A 20,855-nucleotide genomic window follows, 5' to 3' on the forward strand; every position below is an offset into this window, starting at 1 on the left:
ACATTTGGTAATAATTTAAAGCTCTTGCATTGATATTCATAACTGAATTCTTACAACATTTTATTTTTTCTGATATCCTTGTGAAAGCTATATATTTTTAAGAACACTTCTTATAACATGGTAGACATTTAAATGTGTTACATAAATTTACCAATCACTTAAGTCTGAAAAAAGCCAAAAAAAGTCACAATTTTTCTACATCGATCTAAATTTCTTTCAAAATTTGGTTATAGTCAAGTTCTAACTTAGTATTACAAGTAACAGTAATCCCTTATCTAGATGTTTGATTGTTAATTTTTAATTCCTATATCCTTTCCAAAGAAAGTGGGCTTTTCTGCTAATCTTAATATATACAGTGCTTGAATTTATATCAAATTCACTTGCTTCTATATGTCAATAAGTCCTTCAAGGTCAGTAATAATATGGGAATCCATTTGATTGGTAATGTACTGTCTCTTAATTTTAAGTTATCTTTCTTCTCTAGTCTCTTAAAGATCTATTTATGTAAGAAGCCACATCTACGGCAACAACAGAAGAAATGACAGAAAAACCATCTGTATTCTAATGGGTGCAAAGAAACTTACTCAAGGCTCACTGACTTAAACAAATAAATGAACAAATAAGCAAATGAAGAATGGCAAGATTACAGAAGGGAATATGAGGTGGATGATCTTTTCACCCTCAAGGAACCCTTGAGTTGGGATACAGGTTTGGACACATTTCAAAAGGCACTTGCATTTTAATGATCCTTTTGAAGTAGTTTTCAGTTTTCCATTTGAAGTTAAATGTGAAATAACCTGGCAGAAAGGAAACAAGAAATTAAAACAGACTTACTATTCTCTAAGAGATCTAGATATAGTAAAGAAAGATTATTTCAAGGACAAATTTTGTGAGGTTGTGCTGAGCCCATAAAAAAAGGATGTGGTGAGAAGCACATAATTCAGGATTAGGAAGACACAGGTGTTGCACAGAGACAAAAAATATTTTAAGTACTAAATAGAAAATAATATTTAAACACATGGGAAAGGGGTGCCTGGGTGGCTCAGTCGGTTAAGCGTCCGACTCTTGATTCAACTCAGGTCATGATCTCACGGTCCATGAGTTCAAAACCCACATCAGGCTCCATGATGACAGTGCAGAGCCTGCCTGGGATTCTCTCTCTCCCTCTCTCTCTGCCCCTCCCCCACTTGCTCTCTCTCAAAATAAATAAATTTCGGGTTTTTTTCAATGTTTATTTATTTTTGAGAGAGAGACAGAGAGAGAGACAGAGTGTGAGAGGGGGAGGAGAAGTGAGAGAGGGAGACACAGAATCCGAAGCAGGCTCCAGGCTCTGAGCTGTCATCACAGAGCCCGATGGAGGGCATGAACTCATAGACCTGAGCCAAAGTCAGACTGAGCTTAACCGACTGAGCTATCCAGGCGCCCAAAAATACATAAACTTTAAAAAACACATACATACATACACAGGATAGGCATCAGTTAAAAGGTCATTGGAAAAGACAAGGACAAGACATAACATCACTGCAAATTTCTAAATTGTGCTAGAAAACAGTTATTTCACAGGCCATTCTACTAGAGAGAATGCAGTCCATAGCATTTTGGAATTTTTTTTTCTTATAGAAAATGTGAATCTGAGTGTCATGTTATTTTCCAATTGAGATTTACATTCACAGGTGAGAGACTAGGAAACTGATATGAGTGAAACTGAAATCACAAAGCTCGATCAATCCTCTCTTCCCTTTCCTTTAGAAAAGCAAAAAGCAACACTATGCAGTAGTCTCTGTCTGGTAAAGATAAAACAGGTTTAGGATGTAAGCTTCTGAATGGCTTTTAGAAAACCACATTGCTTAGAAAAATAGAGAGGTGTTTCCAAGATCGTAGGTGGTGATACTGACTTTGAAATACGGTCCTAGCTTCCACAGTTAGTAACCCTGGGTCTCTACTACTTATTCTTAAGTGATCTGATGATTACTTATAAAGTTAGAAAAAATAACACTCATCAAGAATTTGGATTTGGGTTTTTGTAGTTTGGGGTATAAAGAAAGAAACAAGTTCTGTGAGAAGACACACCAGGTTTCAGAGACTGGTTCCAGACAGGTACAAAAGCAGTCCCTCTCTCTGGGACAGAGCAGAGTAAGACGAACTAGAGGGCAGGTGTGGTGCTTCTGAACATAGTTTGGAACTTTAATTTTCTGCATTAATCTACATAAGGAATTGATTTGAAAAGCAGTACTAGGGAACGTGGCCATGTTTGATCTTAAAAGGGGCCAAATTTGGGGCCGATTTACACTCCTGGTGATCTACAGCTTTAAAAAGTTGGCAGTAGCTCAAGTTGAGAACTAAAAAGTGGGCCTTGAGACCAATTTAATTGAAGGAAAGGTCTGATGCATTTCAGAGGATTCTGAAGGCAACATCAAAAGGTATTTTTAAAAGGCGTTGAGAGGTTGGATTGCCCAGGTGGCCAAACAGGTGTAGTTGCAAAAGCAAGGAGTAGATCCCCCACAAAGGGAGGCCGCCTTCCCATCCTCTCATGTGCTCTCAATTTGTCTACGCTTGTGATAGACGGCCCTTTTGCAAGTCTAGCAGTAACAAAGCAGAATACAGACTTAGCCACTTATATGTATCTTTGTTCCTTAGGTCCTGTAAGAAACCTGCTTATTGAGAACCAAGAAATCATGGCATTTTTCTCATTCTTCCAAGGATGAATACTGCCTTCGTTAATATAAAGTTTATAGCCCAAGCTATGGTTCTATTCTTTTCTTGTACATGTAATAGCTTGGCAAGTCAATACCAAATCATATTGCAATCTTTGAAGCCATTTTAAGCAGCAACCAAAACTCAATCCACATTTTTTCAACACAATAAACAACTGGATATGAGAAGGCACGGTCAAGTTTATGTGTGCAATGTTCACAGACAACAGTAATGAGTTATGACCACTGCTTTCCTGATAGAGACTGTAAAACGATTCTGATTATAATACGCATACCTGTTGGAGATGATAAAATTTTAAAAAACAAATGTATATTGGACTATGAAATACAGTATGTGTGGATTTAAGGAGAAAGAGTTCATGTTAAGGACGGTGAGTTTTCTGCATGAATCTCTCCAGGCCTTCTGCATGAATTGCTTAAGATGACAGAGAAACACACTGCCACATAATACCTCCTTGAAGACTTGACTATCGGGAGGTTGTAGGGAAGATGGCGGCGTAGGAGGACTCTGGGCTCACCGCGCGTCCTGCTGATCACTTAGATTCCACCTACACCTGCCTAAATAACCCAGAAAACCACCAGAGGATTAGCAGAACGGAGTCGCCGGAGCCAAGCGCAGACGAGAGGCCCACGGAAGAGGGTAGGAAGGGCGGCGAGGCGGTGCCCGCTCCACGGACTGGCGGGAGGGAGCCGGGGCGGAGGGGCGGCTCGCCGGCCAAGCAGAGCCCCCGAGTCTGGCTTGCAAAAAGCGGAGGGGCCTGACGGACTGTGTTCCGACAGCAAGCGCGACTTAGCGTCTGGGAGGTCATAAGCTAACAGCTCTGCTCAGAAAGCGGGAAAGCTGGAGGACAAAGGGAAGGAGAGCTGCTGAGCCCCCTGACGACAGAGCTCAGTTTGGTGGGGAACAAAGGCGCTCACCAGCGCCATCTCCCCCACCCATCCCCCAGCCAAAATCCCAAAGAGAACCAGTTCCTGCCAGGGAACTTGCTCCCCTCAAACACCCAATTCTGCGCTTCTGCGGAGCCAAACCCCCGGCAGCGGATCTGACTCACTCCTGCTGCCACAGGGCCCCTCCTGAAGTGGATCACCTAAGGAGAAGCAAGCTAAGCCTGCCCCTCCTGCCCCTGTGCACCTTGCCTACCCACCCCAGCTAAGACGCCAGATCCCCAGGATCACAAGCCTGGCAGTGTGCAAGTAGCCCAGACGGACCACCCCACCCCACAGTGAATCCCGCCCCTAGGAGAGGGGAAGAGAAGGCACGCACCAGTCTGACTGTGGCCCCAGCGGTGGGCTGGGAGCAGACATCAGGTCTGACTGCGGCTCCGCCCACCAACTCCAGTTATACACCACAGCACAGGGGAAGTGCCCTGCAGGTCCTCACCACGCCAGGGACTATCCAAAATGACCAAGCGGAAGAATTCCCCTCAGAAGAATCTCCAGGAAATAACAACAGCTAATGAGCTGATCAAAAAGGATTTAAATAATATAACAGAAAGTGAATTTAGAATAATAGTCATAAAATTAATCGCTGGGCTTGAAAACAGTATAGCGGACAGCAGAGAATCTCTTGCTACAGAGATCAAGGGACTAAGGAACAGTCACGAGGAGCTGAAAAACGCTTTAAACGAAATGCATAACAAAATGGAAACCACCACGGCTCGGATTGAAGAGGCAGAGGAGAGAATAGGTGAACTAGAAGATAAAGTTATGGAAAAAGAGGAAGCTGAGAAAAAGAGAGATAAAAAAATCCAGGAGTATGAGGGGAAAATTAGAGAACTAAGTGATACACTAAAAAGAAATAATCTACGCATAATTGGTATCCCAGAGGAGGAAGAGAGAGGGAAAGGTGCTGAAGGGGTACTTGAAGAAATCATAGCTGAGAACTTCCCTGAAGTGGGGAAGGAAAAAGGCATTGAAATCCAAGAGGCACAGAGAACTCCCTTCAGACGTAACTTGAATCGATCTTCTGCACGACATATCCTAGTGAAACTGGCAAAATACAAGGATAAAGAGAAAATTCTGAAAGCAGCAAGGGGTAAACGTGCCCTCACATATAAAGGGAGACCTATAAGACTCGTGACTGATCTCTCTTTTGAAACTTGGCAGGCCAGAAAGAATTGGCACGAGATTTTCAGTGTGCTAGACAGAAAAAATATGCAGCCGAGAATCCTTTATCCAGCAAGTCTGTCATTTAGAATAGAAGGAGAGATAAAGGTCTTCCCAAACAAACAAAAACTGAAGGAATTTGTCACCACTAAACCAGCCCTACAAGAGATCCTAAGGGGGACCCTGTGAGACAAAGTACCAGAGACATCACTACAAGCATAAAACATACAGACATCACAATGACTCTAAACCCATATCTTTCTATAATAACACTGAATGTAAATGGATTAAATGCGCCAACCAAAAGACATAGGGTATCAGAATGGATAAAAAAACAAGACCCATCTATTTGCTGTCTACAAGAGACTCATTTTAGACCTGAGGTCACCTTTAGATTGAGAGTGAGGGGATGGAGATCTATTTATCATGCTACTGGAAGCCAAAAGAAAGCTGGAGTAGCCATCCTTATATCAGACAAACTAGACTTTAAATTAAAGACTGTAACAAGAGATGAAGAAGGACATTATATAATAGTGACAGGGTCTATCCATCAGGAAGAGCTAACAATTATAAATGTCTATGCGCCGAATACCGGAGCGCCCAAATATATAAAACAATTACTCATAAACATAAGCAACCTTATTGAGAAGAATGTGGTAATTGCAGGGGACTTTAACACCCCACTTACAGAAATGGATAGATCATCTAGACACACGGTCAATAAAGAAACAAGGGCCCTGAATGAGACATTGGATCAGATGGACTTGACAGATATATTTAGAACTCTGCATCCCAAAGCAACAGAATATACTGTCTTCTCGAGTGCACATGGAACATTCTCCAAGATAGATCATATACTGGGTCACAAAACAGCCCTTCATAAGTTTACAAGAATTGAAATCATACCATGCATACTTTCAGACTACAATGCTATGAAGCTTGAAATCAACCACAGAAAAAAGTCTGGAAAACCTCCAAAAGCATGGAGGTTAAAGAACACCCTACTAACGAATGAGTGGGTCAACCAGGCAATTAGGGAAGAAATTAAAAAATATATGGAAACAAACGAAAATGAAAATACAACAATCCAAACGCTTTGGGACGCAGCAAAGGCAGTCCTGAGAGGAAAATACATTGCAATCCAGGCCTATCTCAAGAAACAAGAAAAATCCCAAATACAAAATCTAACAGAACACCTAAAGGAAATAGAAGCAGAACAGCAAAGGCAGCCTAAACCCAGCAGAAGAAGAGAAATAATAAAGATCAGAGCAGAAATAAACAATATAGAATCTAAAAAAACTGTAGAGCAGATCAATGAAACCAAGAGTTGGTTTTTTGAAAAAATAAACAAAATTGACAAACCTCTAGCCAGGCTTCTCAAAAAGAAAAGGGAGATGACCCAAATAGATAAAATCATGAATGAAAATGGAATGATTACAACCAATCCCTCAGAGATACAAACAATTATCAGGGAATACTATGAAAAATTATATGCCAACAAATTGGACAACCTGGAAGAAATGGACAAATTCCTGAACACCCACACTCTTCCAAAACTCAATCAGGAGGAAATAGAAAGCTTGAACAGACCCATAACCAGCGAAGAAATTGAATCGGTTATCAAAAATCTCCCAACAAATAAGAGTCCAGGACCAGATGGCTTCCCAGGGGAGTTCTACCAGACGTTTAAAGCAGAGATAATACCTATCCTTCTCAAGCTATTCCAAGAAATAGAAAGGGAAGGAAAACTTCCAGACTCATTCTATGAACCCAGTATTACTTTGATTCCTAAACCAGACAGAGACCCAGTAAAAAAAGAGAACTACAGGCCAATATCCCTGATGAATATGGATGCAAAAATTCTCAATAAGATACTAGCAAATCGAATTCAACGGCATATAAAAAGAATTATTCACCATGATCAAGTAGGATTCATTCCTGGGATGCAGGGCTGGTTCAACATTCGCAAATCAATCAACGTGATACATCACATTAACAAAAAAAAAAGAGAAAAACCATATGATCCTGTCAATCGATGCAGAAAAGGCCTTTGACAAAATCCAGCACCCTTTCTTAATAAAAACTCTTGAGAAAGTCGGGATAGAAGGAACATACTTAAAGATCATAAAAGCCATTTATGAAAAGCCCACAGCTAACATCATCCTCAACGGGGAAAAACTGAGAGCTTTTTCTCTGAGATCAGGAACACGACAGGGATGCCCACTCTCACCGCTGTTGTTTAACATAGTGCTGGAAGTTCTAGCATCAGCAATCAGACAACAAAAGGAAATCAAAGGCGTCAAAATTGGCAAAGATGAAGTCAAGCTTTCGCTCTTTGCAGATGACATGATATTATACATGGAAAATCCGATAGACTCCACCAAAAGTCTGCTAGAACTGATACATGAATTCAGCAAAGTTGCAGGATACAAAATCAATGTACAGAAATCAGTTGCATTCTTATACACTAACAATGAAGCAACAGAAAGACAAATAAAGAAACTGATCCCATTCACAATTGCACCAAGAAGCATAAAATACCTAGGAATAAATCTAACCAAAGATGTAAAGGATCTGTATGCTGAAAACTATAGAAAGCTTATGAAGGTAATTGAAGAAGATTTAAAGAAATGGAAAGACATTCCCTGCTCATGGATTGGAAGAATAAATATTGTCAAAATGTCCATACTACCCAAAGCTATCTACACATTCAATGCAATCCCAATCAAAATTGCACCAGCATTCTTCTCGAAACTAGGACAAGCAATCCTAAAATTCATATGGAACCACAAAAGGCCCCGAATAGCCAAAGTAATTTTGAAGAAGAAGACCAAAGCAGGAGGCATCACAATCCCAGACTTTAGCCTCTACTCCAAAGCTGTCATCATCAAGACAGCATGGTATTGGCACAAAAACAGACACATAGACCAATGGAATAGAATAGAAACCCCAGAACTAGACCCACAAACGTATGGCCAACTCATCTTTGACAAAGCAGGAAAGAACATCCAATGGAAAAAAGACAGTCTCTTTAACAAATGGTGCTGGGAGAACTGGACAGCAACATGCAGAAGGTTGAAACTAGACCACTTTCTCACACCATTCACAAAAATAAACTCAAAATGGATAAAGGACCTGAATGTGAGACAGGAAACCATCAAAACCTTAGAGGAGAAAGCAGGAAAAGACCTCTCTGACCTCAGCCGTAGCAATCTCTTACTCGACACATCCCCAAAGGCAAGGGAATTAAAAGCAAAAGTGAATTACTGGGACCTTATGAAGATCAAAAGCTTCTGCACAGCAAAGGAAACAACCAACAAAACTAAAAGGCAACCAACGGAATGGGAAAAGATATTTGCAAATGACATATCGGACAAAGGGCTAGTATCCAAAATCTATAAAGAGCTCACCAAACTCCACACCCGAAAAGCAAATAACCCAGTGAAGAAATGGGCAGAAAACATGAATAGACACTTCTCTAAAGAAGACATCCGGATGGCCAACAGGCACATGAAAAGATGTTCAGCGTCGCTCCTTATCAGGGAAATACAAATCAAAACCACACTCAGATATCACCTCACGCCAGTCAGAGTGGCCAAAATGAACAAATCAGGAGACTATAGATGCTGGAGAGGATGTGGAGAAACGGGAACCCTCTTGCACTGTTGGTGGGAATGCAAATTGGTGCAGCCGCTCTGGAAAGCAGTGTGGAGGTTCCTCAGAAAATTAAAAATAGACCTACCCTATGAGCCAGCAATAGCACTGCTAGGAATTTATCCAAGGGACACAGGAGTACTGATGCATAGGGGCACTTGTACCCCAATGTTCATAGCAGCACTCTCAACAATAGCCAAATTATGGAAAGAGCCTAAATGTCCATCAACTGATGAATGGATAAAGAAATTGTGGTTTATATACACAATGGAGTACTACGTGGCAATGAGAAAAAATGAAATATGGCCTTTTGTAGCAACGTGGATGGAACTGGAGAGTGTGATGCTAAGTGAAATAAGCCATACAGAGAAAGACAGATACCATATGGTTTCACTCTTATGTGGATCCTGAGAAACTCAAGAGAAACCCATGGGGGAGAGGAACAAAAAAAAAAAAAAAAGAGGTTAGAGTGGGAGAGAGCCAAAGCATAAGAGACTGTCAAGAACTGAGAACAAACTAAGGGTTGATGGGGGGTGGGAGGGAGGAGAGGGTGGGTGATGGGTACTGAGGAGGGCACCTTTTGGGATGAGCACTGGGTGTTATATGGAAACCAATTTGACAATAAATTTCATATATAAATAAAAAAAAAAAGAAGACTTGACTATCAAGAAATAATTGCACTGATTCTGAAACATCTGTAAATGCAAACAATGTGCAAAGCCTATCTCTTTGCTAATCTTGTTACAAACAAAAATATTGAAAACAAATAAGAAAAGCAGTTCATTATAATAATTTGGTAAAATTAAGTGATTAAACATAAAGCACTAGAGCTAGATAAAATCATTCTTAATGTGTTTGAACAGCATTCTTATATTTTCTATAATTCAAAATCTTAAACTTCTTTCATTCCCTTGTATTACTCAAATAAGTCAGCAACTTGAAACTGGAGACTAATTGAAATAAAATCTATCCAAAAAAGGTCATGTCTTAAAGTCAGGATAAGGCCATTTCCTCAAGAATTCCCATAGTTATTTAATGCCCTTTGTTGGAGAGGGCTGTGTCATCGATACACTAATTACCAGTTCAAACAGACAGCAGGCATCAAGTGGAGAGATGGCCCTGAGAGAAGTCATGAAAAGTAGGTCTTTCTCCAATGTACTCCCCAAGGGATAAATCACTTTTTGTTGTAAAAGATTAAACTTTAAACCCATAAATATGACTGTGTTCTGCTCAACAGTTCATAGTATACACCACACACACCACACATTTTACAGCCCCAAATGTACATCAAATATGGCTCAAGTCTAGTGACTGTAATCTCAACCCCACTGATATTTTTGTGAGAGGTAGGCAATAATCACTCAGCAGGAGAGAATCACCACTTTTGAAACAAACACAGCTTTCAAAAAGTTGGTTTTAATCTATTATAGTATAAAAGCAAACAAGAGCAAATGTAGGTCAACTTGATAGATGATTCTGTTCTGTTTCTCAGTACCTTTTTCTGTAAAAGGGCTCTTAAGAGTTCTCTCATTGTGAGGGGCGCCTGAGTGGCGCAGTCGGTTAAGCGTCCGACTTCAGCTAGGTCACGATCTCGCGGTCTGTGAGTTCGAGCCCCGCGTCGGGCTCTGGGCTGATGGCTCAGAGCCTGGAGCCTGTTTCCGATTCTGTGTCTCCCTCTCTCTCTGCCCCTCCCCCGTTCATGCTCTGTCTCTCTCTGTCCCAAAAATAAATAAACGTTGAAAAAAAAAAATTAAAAAAAAAAAAAAGAGTTCTCTCATTGTGATAACGGGGTGTATGAAATGCACGTCCCTTTAAAAATAATTTAAAGTGGTTTAGCATTCTATTCATCAATTAAAAATGGTAAGTTTTCTAAGGCATAAGTTGTTATTTGATAATATTCCATAAAACTACTAACTTTAGGAGCTCTCATTCTTCACATTCTTCCATTCCTTTCACATGAACAAGTAATACAAAAATATGAGCAGGGGCTCAGGTGGTGGCTCAGGTGGTTGAGCGTCCCACTGGTTCAGGTCATGATCTTAAGGTTTGTGAGTTCAAGCCCTACATGGGCTCTCTGCTGTCAGCACAGAGCCTGCTTTGGATCCTCTTTCACCCTCTCCCTCTCTGCCCCTCCCCTGCTCATGCTCTCTCTCTCTCTCTCAAAACTAAATAAACAAAACAACAACAAAAAATGTGAGCATATCAGTCAAGTTAAAAATGCAATGACTCACAAAAAGTGAAGAAACTAAAACAACCTCTAGGTATCTCCATCTGCAACAAAGATATGTCTTTGACTGATTCATAATTTCCCAATTACCTCATCTGCAAGATAAAAGTTTTGTATAGTCTGTGATTTTGAAGATTAGTTCCGGCTTAAACATTTTGTGTTTCTAAAAATTCTAGGAGATACATGAATTTGCTGGTGAGATACGGTCTGTTTCAATACAAATAAGCAGTTTTGTTATTTGATTATCTTCCTATAAATCATGAAATTAAATCACACACAAAAATTAGACACTATACAGTATTCTTGTTTCAATATTTACCATTATGCATCAAATATAGACTATTGCAATATTCAGTATAAAATCACTCATACTGGGGTTCCTGGATGGTTCAGTTGTTTAAGGGTCTCTTGATTTCGGCTCAATTCATGATCTCACAGTTCATGGGATGGAGCCCCACACCAGGTTCAGTACTGTCAGCAGGAAGCCTGCATGGGATTCTCTTCCTCTCCCTCTCTCTCTGACCCTCCCCCACTGGCTCACACATGCACGCACACACTCTGTCTCTCAAAATAAATAAATTAAAACTTAAAAAAAATCACTCATACTGCCATTTGAAGAACCACCACAATTTGAAAAGCCTTTCACACCTTCCCAACCTGATTTGGTCAGAGATATACAGCTACGTTTTATTGAGAAGGAGGTACTGAGTCTGTCACTGGCTTTCCCATATCCAGCGAACAGACAAGTGTTATTCTGAGAAACAGGATCAAGTTCTATAATAGTTAAATATATGATATAAAGAACTGATCTTGCACTTCAAAACAGGTTAATTAACCAAATTCCTTTAAAAAAGACACATTCTTAATACCCATATTTCTACCATATTTCATTACTAAGTAAACATATTCATGTACATTTTGCAACCCAATTTAATATTCATAAAAACATGATTATGAAATAAATCTAATAAAACTTAAGTGTAAAATATATATCTATTGAACGCACCTTTCCTGTAATAGAGTAAGTCTAGCTAAAACAAAAATAAAAACAAAACACAAAAACCAAGAACTGGTATGCCCAAAAACCTCACCTGAAAGTTAAATTCTGTGGTTTGGTGGGCTACAACAGTTTATTCCTGTTTGAAATAATTACAAACACAGTATTCTACTTAATTATACTTATTAAAATTTATCATATTAGAAGATAATTGGTAAACTGGAGCATTTATTTCTGTAATCTTTACTATTAGGATAATTACACGGTCATTGTTTATGATTCACTCTTCAGAAAGTAAATTACCACCTAATCTGAGTTTCCATTGTTTGATATGTAATTTATTAAAAAAGAGAAAAGAAAAGAAAAGAAACTCCTTTTACCCACTAGAATTTATGAATATAAGTGATGAAACCATGCCACTGAATGCTCTATCTTATAATCATGATTCGGTGATACAAATGTCATATGATATGAAAATGTCTAGTGAAAATTACTCTCAAGAGAGCAGCATCATAATTATTTTTATAAATGAACCCTTACTACAGAAGACTACAGGTTATAATCTAAGTGTCTAATAAAGACTAGATTGCTTTCCTGCATATAATAATTTCCTGTGGATTGGCTAATGCTGTATATTTAGTTTCATTAATTCTACTCTTTATTACAATAGGAATATGCACTGTAACATGAACCAAAACATAATCAAGTGAGCGTGCATATTTGGACAAATTGTTGAACCATTTACATGTTAAATGAATGATTAAAATATCTAATTATGTTTTACATATTCATAGAATAAAAGTGCTACGGTCTTTAGTTGAAAACTGTTTTCATCAGTGTACTTTCAAAGACTTCTCTTTCTTCTATATCAGTATCATATATTTGTGTATACTAATATAATGAAGCTTTAAATATTGATTTCATGAAAGGCAATGAATGAAACATCAAGTCTTATTTTTATCATTTTTACTTAATTCTATGGGAACAAAGCATATACTGTAGTACCTTTGGATATTGCTTGACAGGAATCAATACCCTTTCTGAGAGCTTTATGTTTTTGTTGCTGATGACATCAAGATATTTCTTTTCTTCATCTTCTTTTTTTCCATCAGAACCTTGAAATTTTTCAATTTCTGAAAAAAAATTCACAAGAAAAAAACAGTAAGTGAAATGAGAAGTCATAAATAATGCTGATTGTTCTTATTACTTGACTTCTTAAAAAAGATTTTGAAGAACCTTGATAGGACTAAACACCACCTTGTTAACAGCTACGTGAATGCTACCATATATTAAGATGACCTCTGTCAAATCTAACTAAAAAGTTATCATTGAAGATGTGACTGCCTGCCATGAAACAAATGATGAACTTAATTTTTAACATCTACAACCAAAGAAGAAGGAAGGAAGAATATGCCATTTAATTATTTAAAATATCTAAGCAAACATAACTTTCCTAAGGACAATAAATAGAATAAAATATATTTTAAGGCTAGATGTTTTATTTTTACTAAGAATTATTCCTATTCTCTATAATAGGATAGTAATGATAAATAGCATATTATTTTATATTCTAACAAAACTTCAAGGCAATTATAAAGGGGGTCATAGCAAAGTCTTCTAAAGGATTAAATCTGTAAATGCTATCATTCATATTCATCAACATGAAATTATCTGTCCATATGTTTAAGAGGAATTACTAATTTTGCCTTATGAGAACATTCCCAAAATGGATGTTTTTGAGCAAATGTACATTACCTACCTATTCTTTCGTTTTAAAATTAATTTATTCCACAAAGACTCTTAAACCTCTATTGTGGGTACCACAGATAAAACAGAAAGCAGAAAATAAGAAAATGTCCCTGCCTTTATGGAATCTATATTCTGATGGGAAAAATGAGCAATTAGAAAGTGAATATATATGTGCATGCATATTTATGTGTGGGGGTAAAAGATAAATAAAATAAAGATATTAAGACAGCTTTTTAAAGTTTTGTCAGATGGAACAAGAAAATTTTGTTTCTGTAATTTTGGAGTAAAGGAAAGGTGGTGATATTTGTTAAGTACGGAAATTCTCAATTCATATTAATTTATATTGCTTTGAAACATTTTTTAAAGATCTGACTACTTCTGGAGGTAAAAGCAATACTGTATTGCATGTAAGAGCTTTGTTCTTTGTTGTTGTTTGTAATTAGTATCTTTCCCAAAATGATTTCACATACATTACATAAAATCCCTGTAGTATTCCCAAAGATAATCTTTTAGCATATCGTTTATTTGGCTCATGTGGAATTATTAAAAAATCTTTCTGAAGTAAGATCACATTGCTTACCCACATAGTGGCTGAATGAATGCTATACAGCATGGTTTGCACAGAGTCATTTACAATCACTTTTTTTCAGGTATATACTATAATTTCCCTGAAGACAATTATCTTAGAATAAACTGTACTGTTTGAAAAAAAGTTATTTGTAATACGTCTATAATTTCTATGTAGAATGAGGACATCAGATTCTCACTATTCCACTCCAGCAAGTAATTTTAACTGCCTGTCGTTTTCAACCAAAAAGCATTCTCTATTCAGGCTTTCAATCCCGTATACAATTATTACATACAGAACTCTGACAACTGCAAAGAAATAATATTCATTATATCTTCTGATACTGACAATGAACTGTTGATCACTGCCCTTTGGGTACATGCACCTACCTAATACCATACCTAGTTTGAGGCAATTGTAATGCGGGACACAAAGACTCAATTCCCAATCTATTAAATGTATAGTTTCTCCCTTATCACTCACTCCATCACAAAATAAATTGAATTTGTCTGACATTATTTGTTCTCTACAAAACTACTACTACCCTAGGCATTTTTAAACATTTGCGATTTGATCAATTATTAATTCCAATAAATTTTCCATCAAGAAATGGAGTTGAATAAAATACCATTTCCACTGCTTTTTCTGTTCATTTCTACACTTTCCTTTTAAAAATGTTGATATGTCTTTTGCCCTTCTGATACTGTCAGGGAGTTATCTTGTCTTTCCTGACACCTCTACATGACTAACAGCTCAGTCATTGCATTTGTCAACTGGGTAGTCATGGAAAGGTATAAGCCAAATATGCCTGATTTTAAAGCCAGGAAAAGCAATGTATACAACACCTTTCCTTTTTAAATTTTACTTTAAAATAATTCTTTATTTTATAATTAATGCATGTTCATTGTGCAACATTCAGACAATATAGGTATCCATAAAGATTTAATGGTATCCATGGTCATCTAACAATAACTAAACAGTTTTGTGTAGAGGAGTTGAATAATTTTTTATATTTGTTTGTATGGCCTCTCTTTAAATTTGCCTTCCATATTATTGGGAAAACATATTTAATATACTAGGGCAGGATTATTTTTTGTTGAAAATGTTAAATTACATACATTTTAGTATCTTCTGTTCTCCTTTCACCATTTATCTATTAATGCCCATATTCATTCAAATGCCCAAATTCATTCAAGAATTTGCTTTAGCATTCATTGACTTATTTTTAGTGGCTCTCTCCATAGTACTAAAATTATGAGAAGATTACAACAGAGTTAACCTGTGGGCATCGGTGTATTCACCTTGTACCCAACTGGTTTTAGTCAGATGGAAGCTATAGTAAGAAATTATACTTTTTGTAATAAAAAAACACATAACCGTACTTTCTATTTAATAATTTCAAGTGTACAGTTCAATAGTGGTAAGTCTATTCTGTTGTTGGCTGTGCATCTCTAAAATGTTTTCAGCTTGCAAAACTAAAATTCTAGAACCGTGAAACACTCATTTTCCATCCCCCTCCCACAGGCCTTGGCAACCATCTTTTCACTATCTTTTCTACGCTTGACCACTTTAGGTACTTCATATGAGTAGAATACCACAGTTTTTGCTTTTTTATGAGTGGAGTGTTTCATTTAACATAATGTTCTCAAGGTTTATCCATGTGGTAGCATGTGTCAATATTTCCTCCTCTTTAAAGTCTATATAACATTCCATTGTAGATACATACCACATTTTCTGTATCAATGGATATCCGAGTTATTTCTACCTCTTGGCTATTGTAATAATACTTCTATAAACATGGATGTGGAAGTGTCTTTGAGATCTTGCTTTGAATTGCTTTGGACATATACAATTTTTTGGACATATACAATTGTTTTGGACATATACAATTGTTTGGACATATACAATTGTTTTGGATCATATGGTAATTCCATTTTAATTTTTTTAGGAACCTCCATACTATTTTCCATAATGACTGCACCATTTTATATTCACAGAAAGAGTGCACATGAGTTCCAATTTATCTGCATCCTTGCCAACACTTGGTTTTTCTATTCTTTTGATAGTGGTCATCCTAACAGGCATGAGATGACATCTCATTGTGATTTTTATTTTCTCTTATGTTTAGTGATCTTGAGTATCATTTCATATGCTGTTGACCATTTGTTTATCTTCTCTGCAGTATTATCTGTTCAGGTCTTTTGCCCATTTTTAATTGGGTTATGTGTTTTATTGTTGTTGAGTTGTAGAATTTCATTATACATTCTGCACATTAACCCTTTACATATATACGATTTGCAAATATTTTCTCCCATCCCATAGGTTACCTTTTCACTCTGTTGATTGTTTCTTTTGATCCACAGAAGTTTGCTTTTAGTTTGATGTAGTTCCCTTTATTTTTTACTTTTGTTGCCTATGCTTTTGATGCCATATCCAAGAAATCATTGACAAATCCAATTCTTGAAGCTTTTCCTCTATGTTTTCTTTGGAGTTTTATAGTTTTAGATCTTACTTTTAGGTCTTTAATCCATTTTGAGTTAGGTTTATGTATGATGTGAGATAAGACTCCAACTTCATTCTTTTGCATGTAGATATCCAGTTTTACAACACGATTTGTTGAAGAGACTGTCCTTTCCCCATTGTATGTTTTTGGACCCTTGTTGAATAACATCTGACCATATACACAAGGGCTTATTTCTGGGCTCTGTATTTTGTTCCACTGCTCTGTATTTCTATCTTTATGCCAGTATCACACTGTCTGGATTACTGTTGCTTTGTTATTATATTTTTGTTGTTGTTGCTTTTGTTTTCAGGGTTTGTTTTAAGTTTTTATTTAAATTCCAGTTAGTTAACATATAATGTAATATTAGTTTTGGTGTAGAATACAGTGATTCAACACTTTCATACAACACCTGGTGCTCATAACAAGGCACTCCTTAATACCCATCACCTATTTAACCCAAGCCTCTCCACTGGTAACCATCAGTTTGTTCTCTATAGCTAAGAGTCTTGGTTTCGGTTTCTGTTTCTCTCTCTCTCTCTCACTTTTTCCTTCTTGCACTGTTGGTGGGGATGCAAACTGATGCGGTCACTACGGAAAACAGTATGGAGGTTCCTCAAAATTTGAAAATAGAACTATCCTACAATCTAGCAATTGCACTACTAGGTATTTACCCAAAGAATACAAAAATACTAATTCAAAAGGATACATGCACCCCAAGGTTTATAGCAGAGTTATCTACAACAGTCAAACTACAGAAACAGCCCAAATGACCATCAACTGATAAACGGATAAAGAAGATGTGGCGTATATATACAATGTATTATATTGTGAAAACAGGTTGCAAATCTTCCAAATTTGTTCTTCTCCTTCAAAATTATTTTGGCTATTTGGAGTCTTTTAAGATTCCATATACATTTTAGAATTTTTTTTATATTTCTGAAAAACAAATGCCATAGGAATTAAACAGGGATTGCACTGAATCTGTAGATTGCTGAGGGTATTATGGAAATTTAATCAATATTCAATGTTCCACTTCACAAAGGATTCCTTCCTCTCACCTGCATCCTCCTTGATATTACTGAGTTATTTTTTATAGATTTTAGGTAAGAAGATATTTCGAAGGGAACTTTTAGTTCTGCTTTTGCTTCACTTTTTCATTTTATTTGGGCATATCATTTTAATTGTGTTTTTTCTTGTTTTTTTTTAAATTTTTTAAAACTGATTCATTTGCATATTTAATTCATTTACTTTTCCCAGCCTTTAACTTTGATATTAATTTCTCTTTTTATTTGCATTGTTTGTATTTTTATTTTATTTTACTTTATTTTATATTTTTTTATTTTAGACAGGCAGAGAGCACACAAGCAGGGGAGATGGGCAGAGGGAGAGGGACAGAGCAAGAAAGAGAGAATCTTAAGTAGACTCCACATTCAGCATGGAGCCCAACATAGGGCTTGATCCCATGACCCTGGGATCCTGACCTGAACCAAAATCAAGAGTCCGATGCTCAGGCCACCCAGGCGCCCCTGTATTATTTCTGCATTTTAGAATTCAATGAAGGATTTCATGGTGGGTAAATTTTTGGTCAGGACTTATAAGCATTACATGGAAAGGGTGTATATTCTCTGTTGTTGGCTTAAAAGTTAGCTATAAATCAGTGAGATCTTTTTTAACCTATACTGGATCCATCTTGGAGTGAAAAAGGTGTGTGAGAATTTCTTTGGAATATGCATATGAGCATAATTTTGGTTCATAAAGTATTCACATACTTAATCTGACTAAACTCCAGTATTTTGTTCTATAAAATATACTAGGCACATTCCCACAAACAGAGCAGAAGTGTTTCTATGACTTGCATTTCCCCCAATGGCTTAGATGAGTAACCTCACCTAATTCTCCTATAGAAACAAGTCAGAATGCCTAGTATAAAAAAAGAAAGAAAAAAAACCCCTAAACTCTTAAAATATCCCCACAATCCAGGCGATCTACAAAAACCTTATTTAAAAAGTGGGTTTCTGAAAACACTGAACATAGCAGGAATTCTGCTGGGTCCTGTGTGGGGTAGATTGTGGAAAAAGGAAAATTCAGATGGTTCCAAGAGTCCTAGAACATAGGAATTTCAAGCAAGTACTTCTCAAAAGAATAGATGACCTCTAACATAGAATTCTCAATGATCTGAACAAAAGAAAGAAAAAAAAAAAAACCATAAAACTGGACAAGACTATACAAGCTTCAAATCATGAATGATTCTGAAATAAACAATGGAGACCACACAATGTCTGAGGAAAAAGCTGAAGGTACTACGGCAGCATAAGCACTCCAGGACCTCAGAAAGCAAAAGAGAAACAACAAAAATGTCCTTCTTTAAGGGTAAGTCCCTTCCTGAGAGGGGAAAAACTGCCTCAAGCAAGATCCTAATGGAGCATAAACCAAGGACACTACCCAAGCTGAACAGTCTATTCCAACAGAAACCTCTTAAAAGCACAGGCAAAACTTAATCATTTAAACAATAGAAAGAGAAACGGATTGTGTTGAACCTCATACAAGCATACTAAATAAGAAAACAAAAAAGGAAAATGAAGTAAATAATATATTGACAGAAAATGAAAGTAGGAGAGAAATATATGATAACAAAGCAGAAAAACAGAATATTAAAATGAGTGGAAGAAAGTATGTAATTAGAAAAGTAATAAAAGAGGAAAATGTATCAGAAATAGAAATGGGTTATATAAGAATCAATAAATTAGAGGAGCATGTAAAAACTTCAGAGCTCAGGAATGAAGTGGAAATAGTTTATATCATAAATGAAGAATAAACTAGAAATAACACAAGACTAAATAGATAAAAGAAGAGAAATAGAAGCAAAGGAAAGAATTAAACACTACTATAAAATCAGAAAGTTGAAAAGTTTTGACAGAAAATGAAAGATGTAGAAGATAGGTAACATCTTCATCTCCAAGGGAGCTATACCTGGAGCTCTGAGAAGATGAAAACTAAAGCAATAAAACTGAAGAAACACTAAAAACAATTCAGACTAAAAACTGCTTCATAAAAAACTATATAATAATGTGACATGAACTGAGGACTGTGACCTAGGGAGAGGGAGAGGGAAAGGCAGAAGAAGGAAGAGAGGGAGAGGGAAGAAGGGTGAAAAAGAGAAGGAGATTGATATTGAGACCTGGAGGTGCAAACAATAATGCAAGGTTTAATGGACTAGAAATAATTGCTACAAAATTAGTTCCAGACAGTGGTTAAAGCTCTGGCTCTAAGAAAAAAAAAAAAAAAAAAAAGACAAAAAACACAATTCTGGCTTTAGAATATGACATGCTGCAAATGCCTGCCTCAGTTTCACACCTGGAAATTAGGAAAGAACTCTCGGTGTATTATGAGGATTAACTAAATTAATAAGCAAGGTGTTTAGAAAAGTGTCTGGCAAAAGCATTGTTGTTTTTATTATTATTCTCGTAATTATACATTAGCTTTAAAAGGACCAAGTGCACTAGAGCGATATGGTAAAATGTCACTGAAGAGGGAGCCAGAAACTGATCTCTAGGTTAAGAAAGCATCACAGAGAAATAGGGAAGGTGACTGGCTGGACTCACGAATCATACTATATAATTTCTACATATCAAGAATGGCTTTTCATTTCGCTGATAATTTTTAAAAATATTTTAATATCTACCTATGTTTGTAGTTTAGTATACTCTATAGCTCCAGGCATAAACAGTGTCAAATCATTTAAAGTTCGATTAAACTCATTCTGAAAATATGAATAAAATTTCAGTCAAGAGGATTCTATTTGAATATCTGAATTTATACCTCCATATTCAAGTCACTTTCTTAATACATGTGATTTTTTTCAGCAATCATAATTCACACTTCCTAAACTGGGTGTGTTGAGTATTTAATAGCGGTCTCCCATTCACTTCTACTTAGCATTTTTTTGACCTTCAGAATACAGTTGGCTGAAGAATTTAGAAATATCAAAACCCTTGAAATTGATGTGTTTGGCTGTGTCTGTATATTAATGCTTTAAACAAGTTATCATGGTTATATTTATTTTTATAACTAGAACATTATAGAGATTCATATTTTTAAATATAAATGACATATAATTACACAATAAGAGAAATCACAATTATTTTGTTTCATGGAAAATCAGTTATTTAATGTAAATTAACTTTTCTCTTAAAACCAAATTTAAAATTGGGCATTTGCATATTTTAAGCAATCTTTGTAAGATAAATTAATAATCTCCCAGTCATTTGAAAAAGAACATACTTTGCATGATTCAGGGACTTTAAGAATGTCAGTTATTCTATCAAAGCTAATCGATG

The 20,855-nt window shown here is 36.5% G+C and overlaps 1 protein-coding gene across 12 annotated transcripts in view; it reads right to left on the minus strand.

Annotated features, from left to right (window-relative positions):
* The window catches only part of KHDRBS2 (KH RNA binding domain containing, signal transduction associated 2), a 628,062-nt gene that overhangs the window by 512,612 nt on the left and 94,595 nt on the right, over positions 1-20,855 (minus strand). For all 12 annotated transcript variants that reach the window (XR_015251309.1, XR_015251308.1, XR_015251306.1 and 9 more), the window contains exon 2: positions 12,704-12,831. Coding sequence is in view for 5 of the 12 variants with exons in the window: in XM_086707154.1 (XP_086563280.1) it covers positions 12,704-12,831 (128 nt within the window). In the remaining 7 variants the exon portion in view is untranslated. The remainder of the gene's footprint in view (positions 1-12,703; positions 12,832-20,855) is intronic.

The sequence above is a fragment of the Puma concolor genome, chromosome B2, assembly GCF_028749965.1.
Source record: "Puma concolor isolate L17-30 chromosome B2, mPumCon1.1.hap2, whole genome shotgun sequence".
In the NCBI taxonomy this organism is placed as follows: domain Eukaryota; kingdom Metazoa; phylum Chordata; class Mammalia; order Carnivora; family Felidae; genus Puma; species Puma concolor.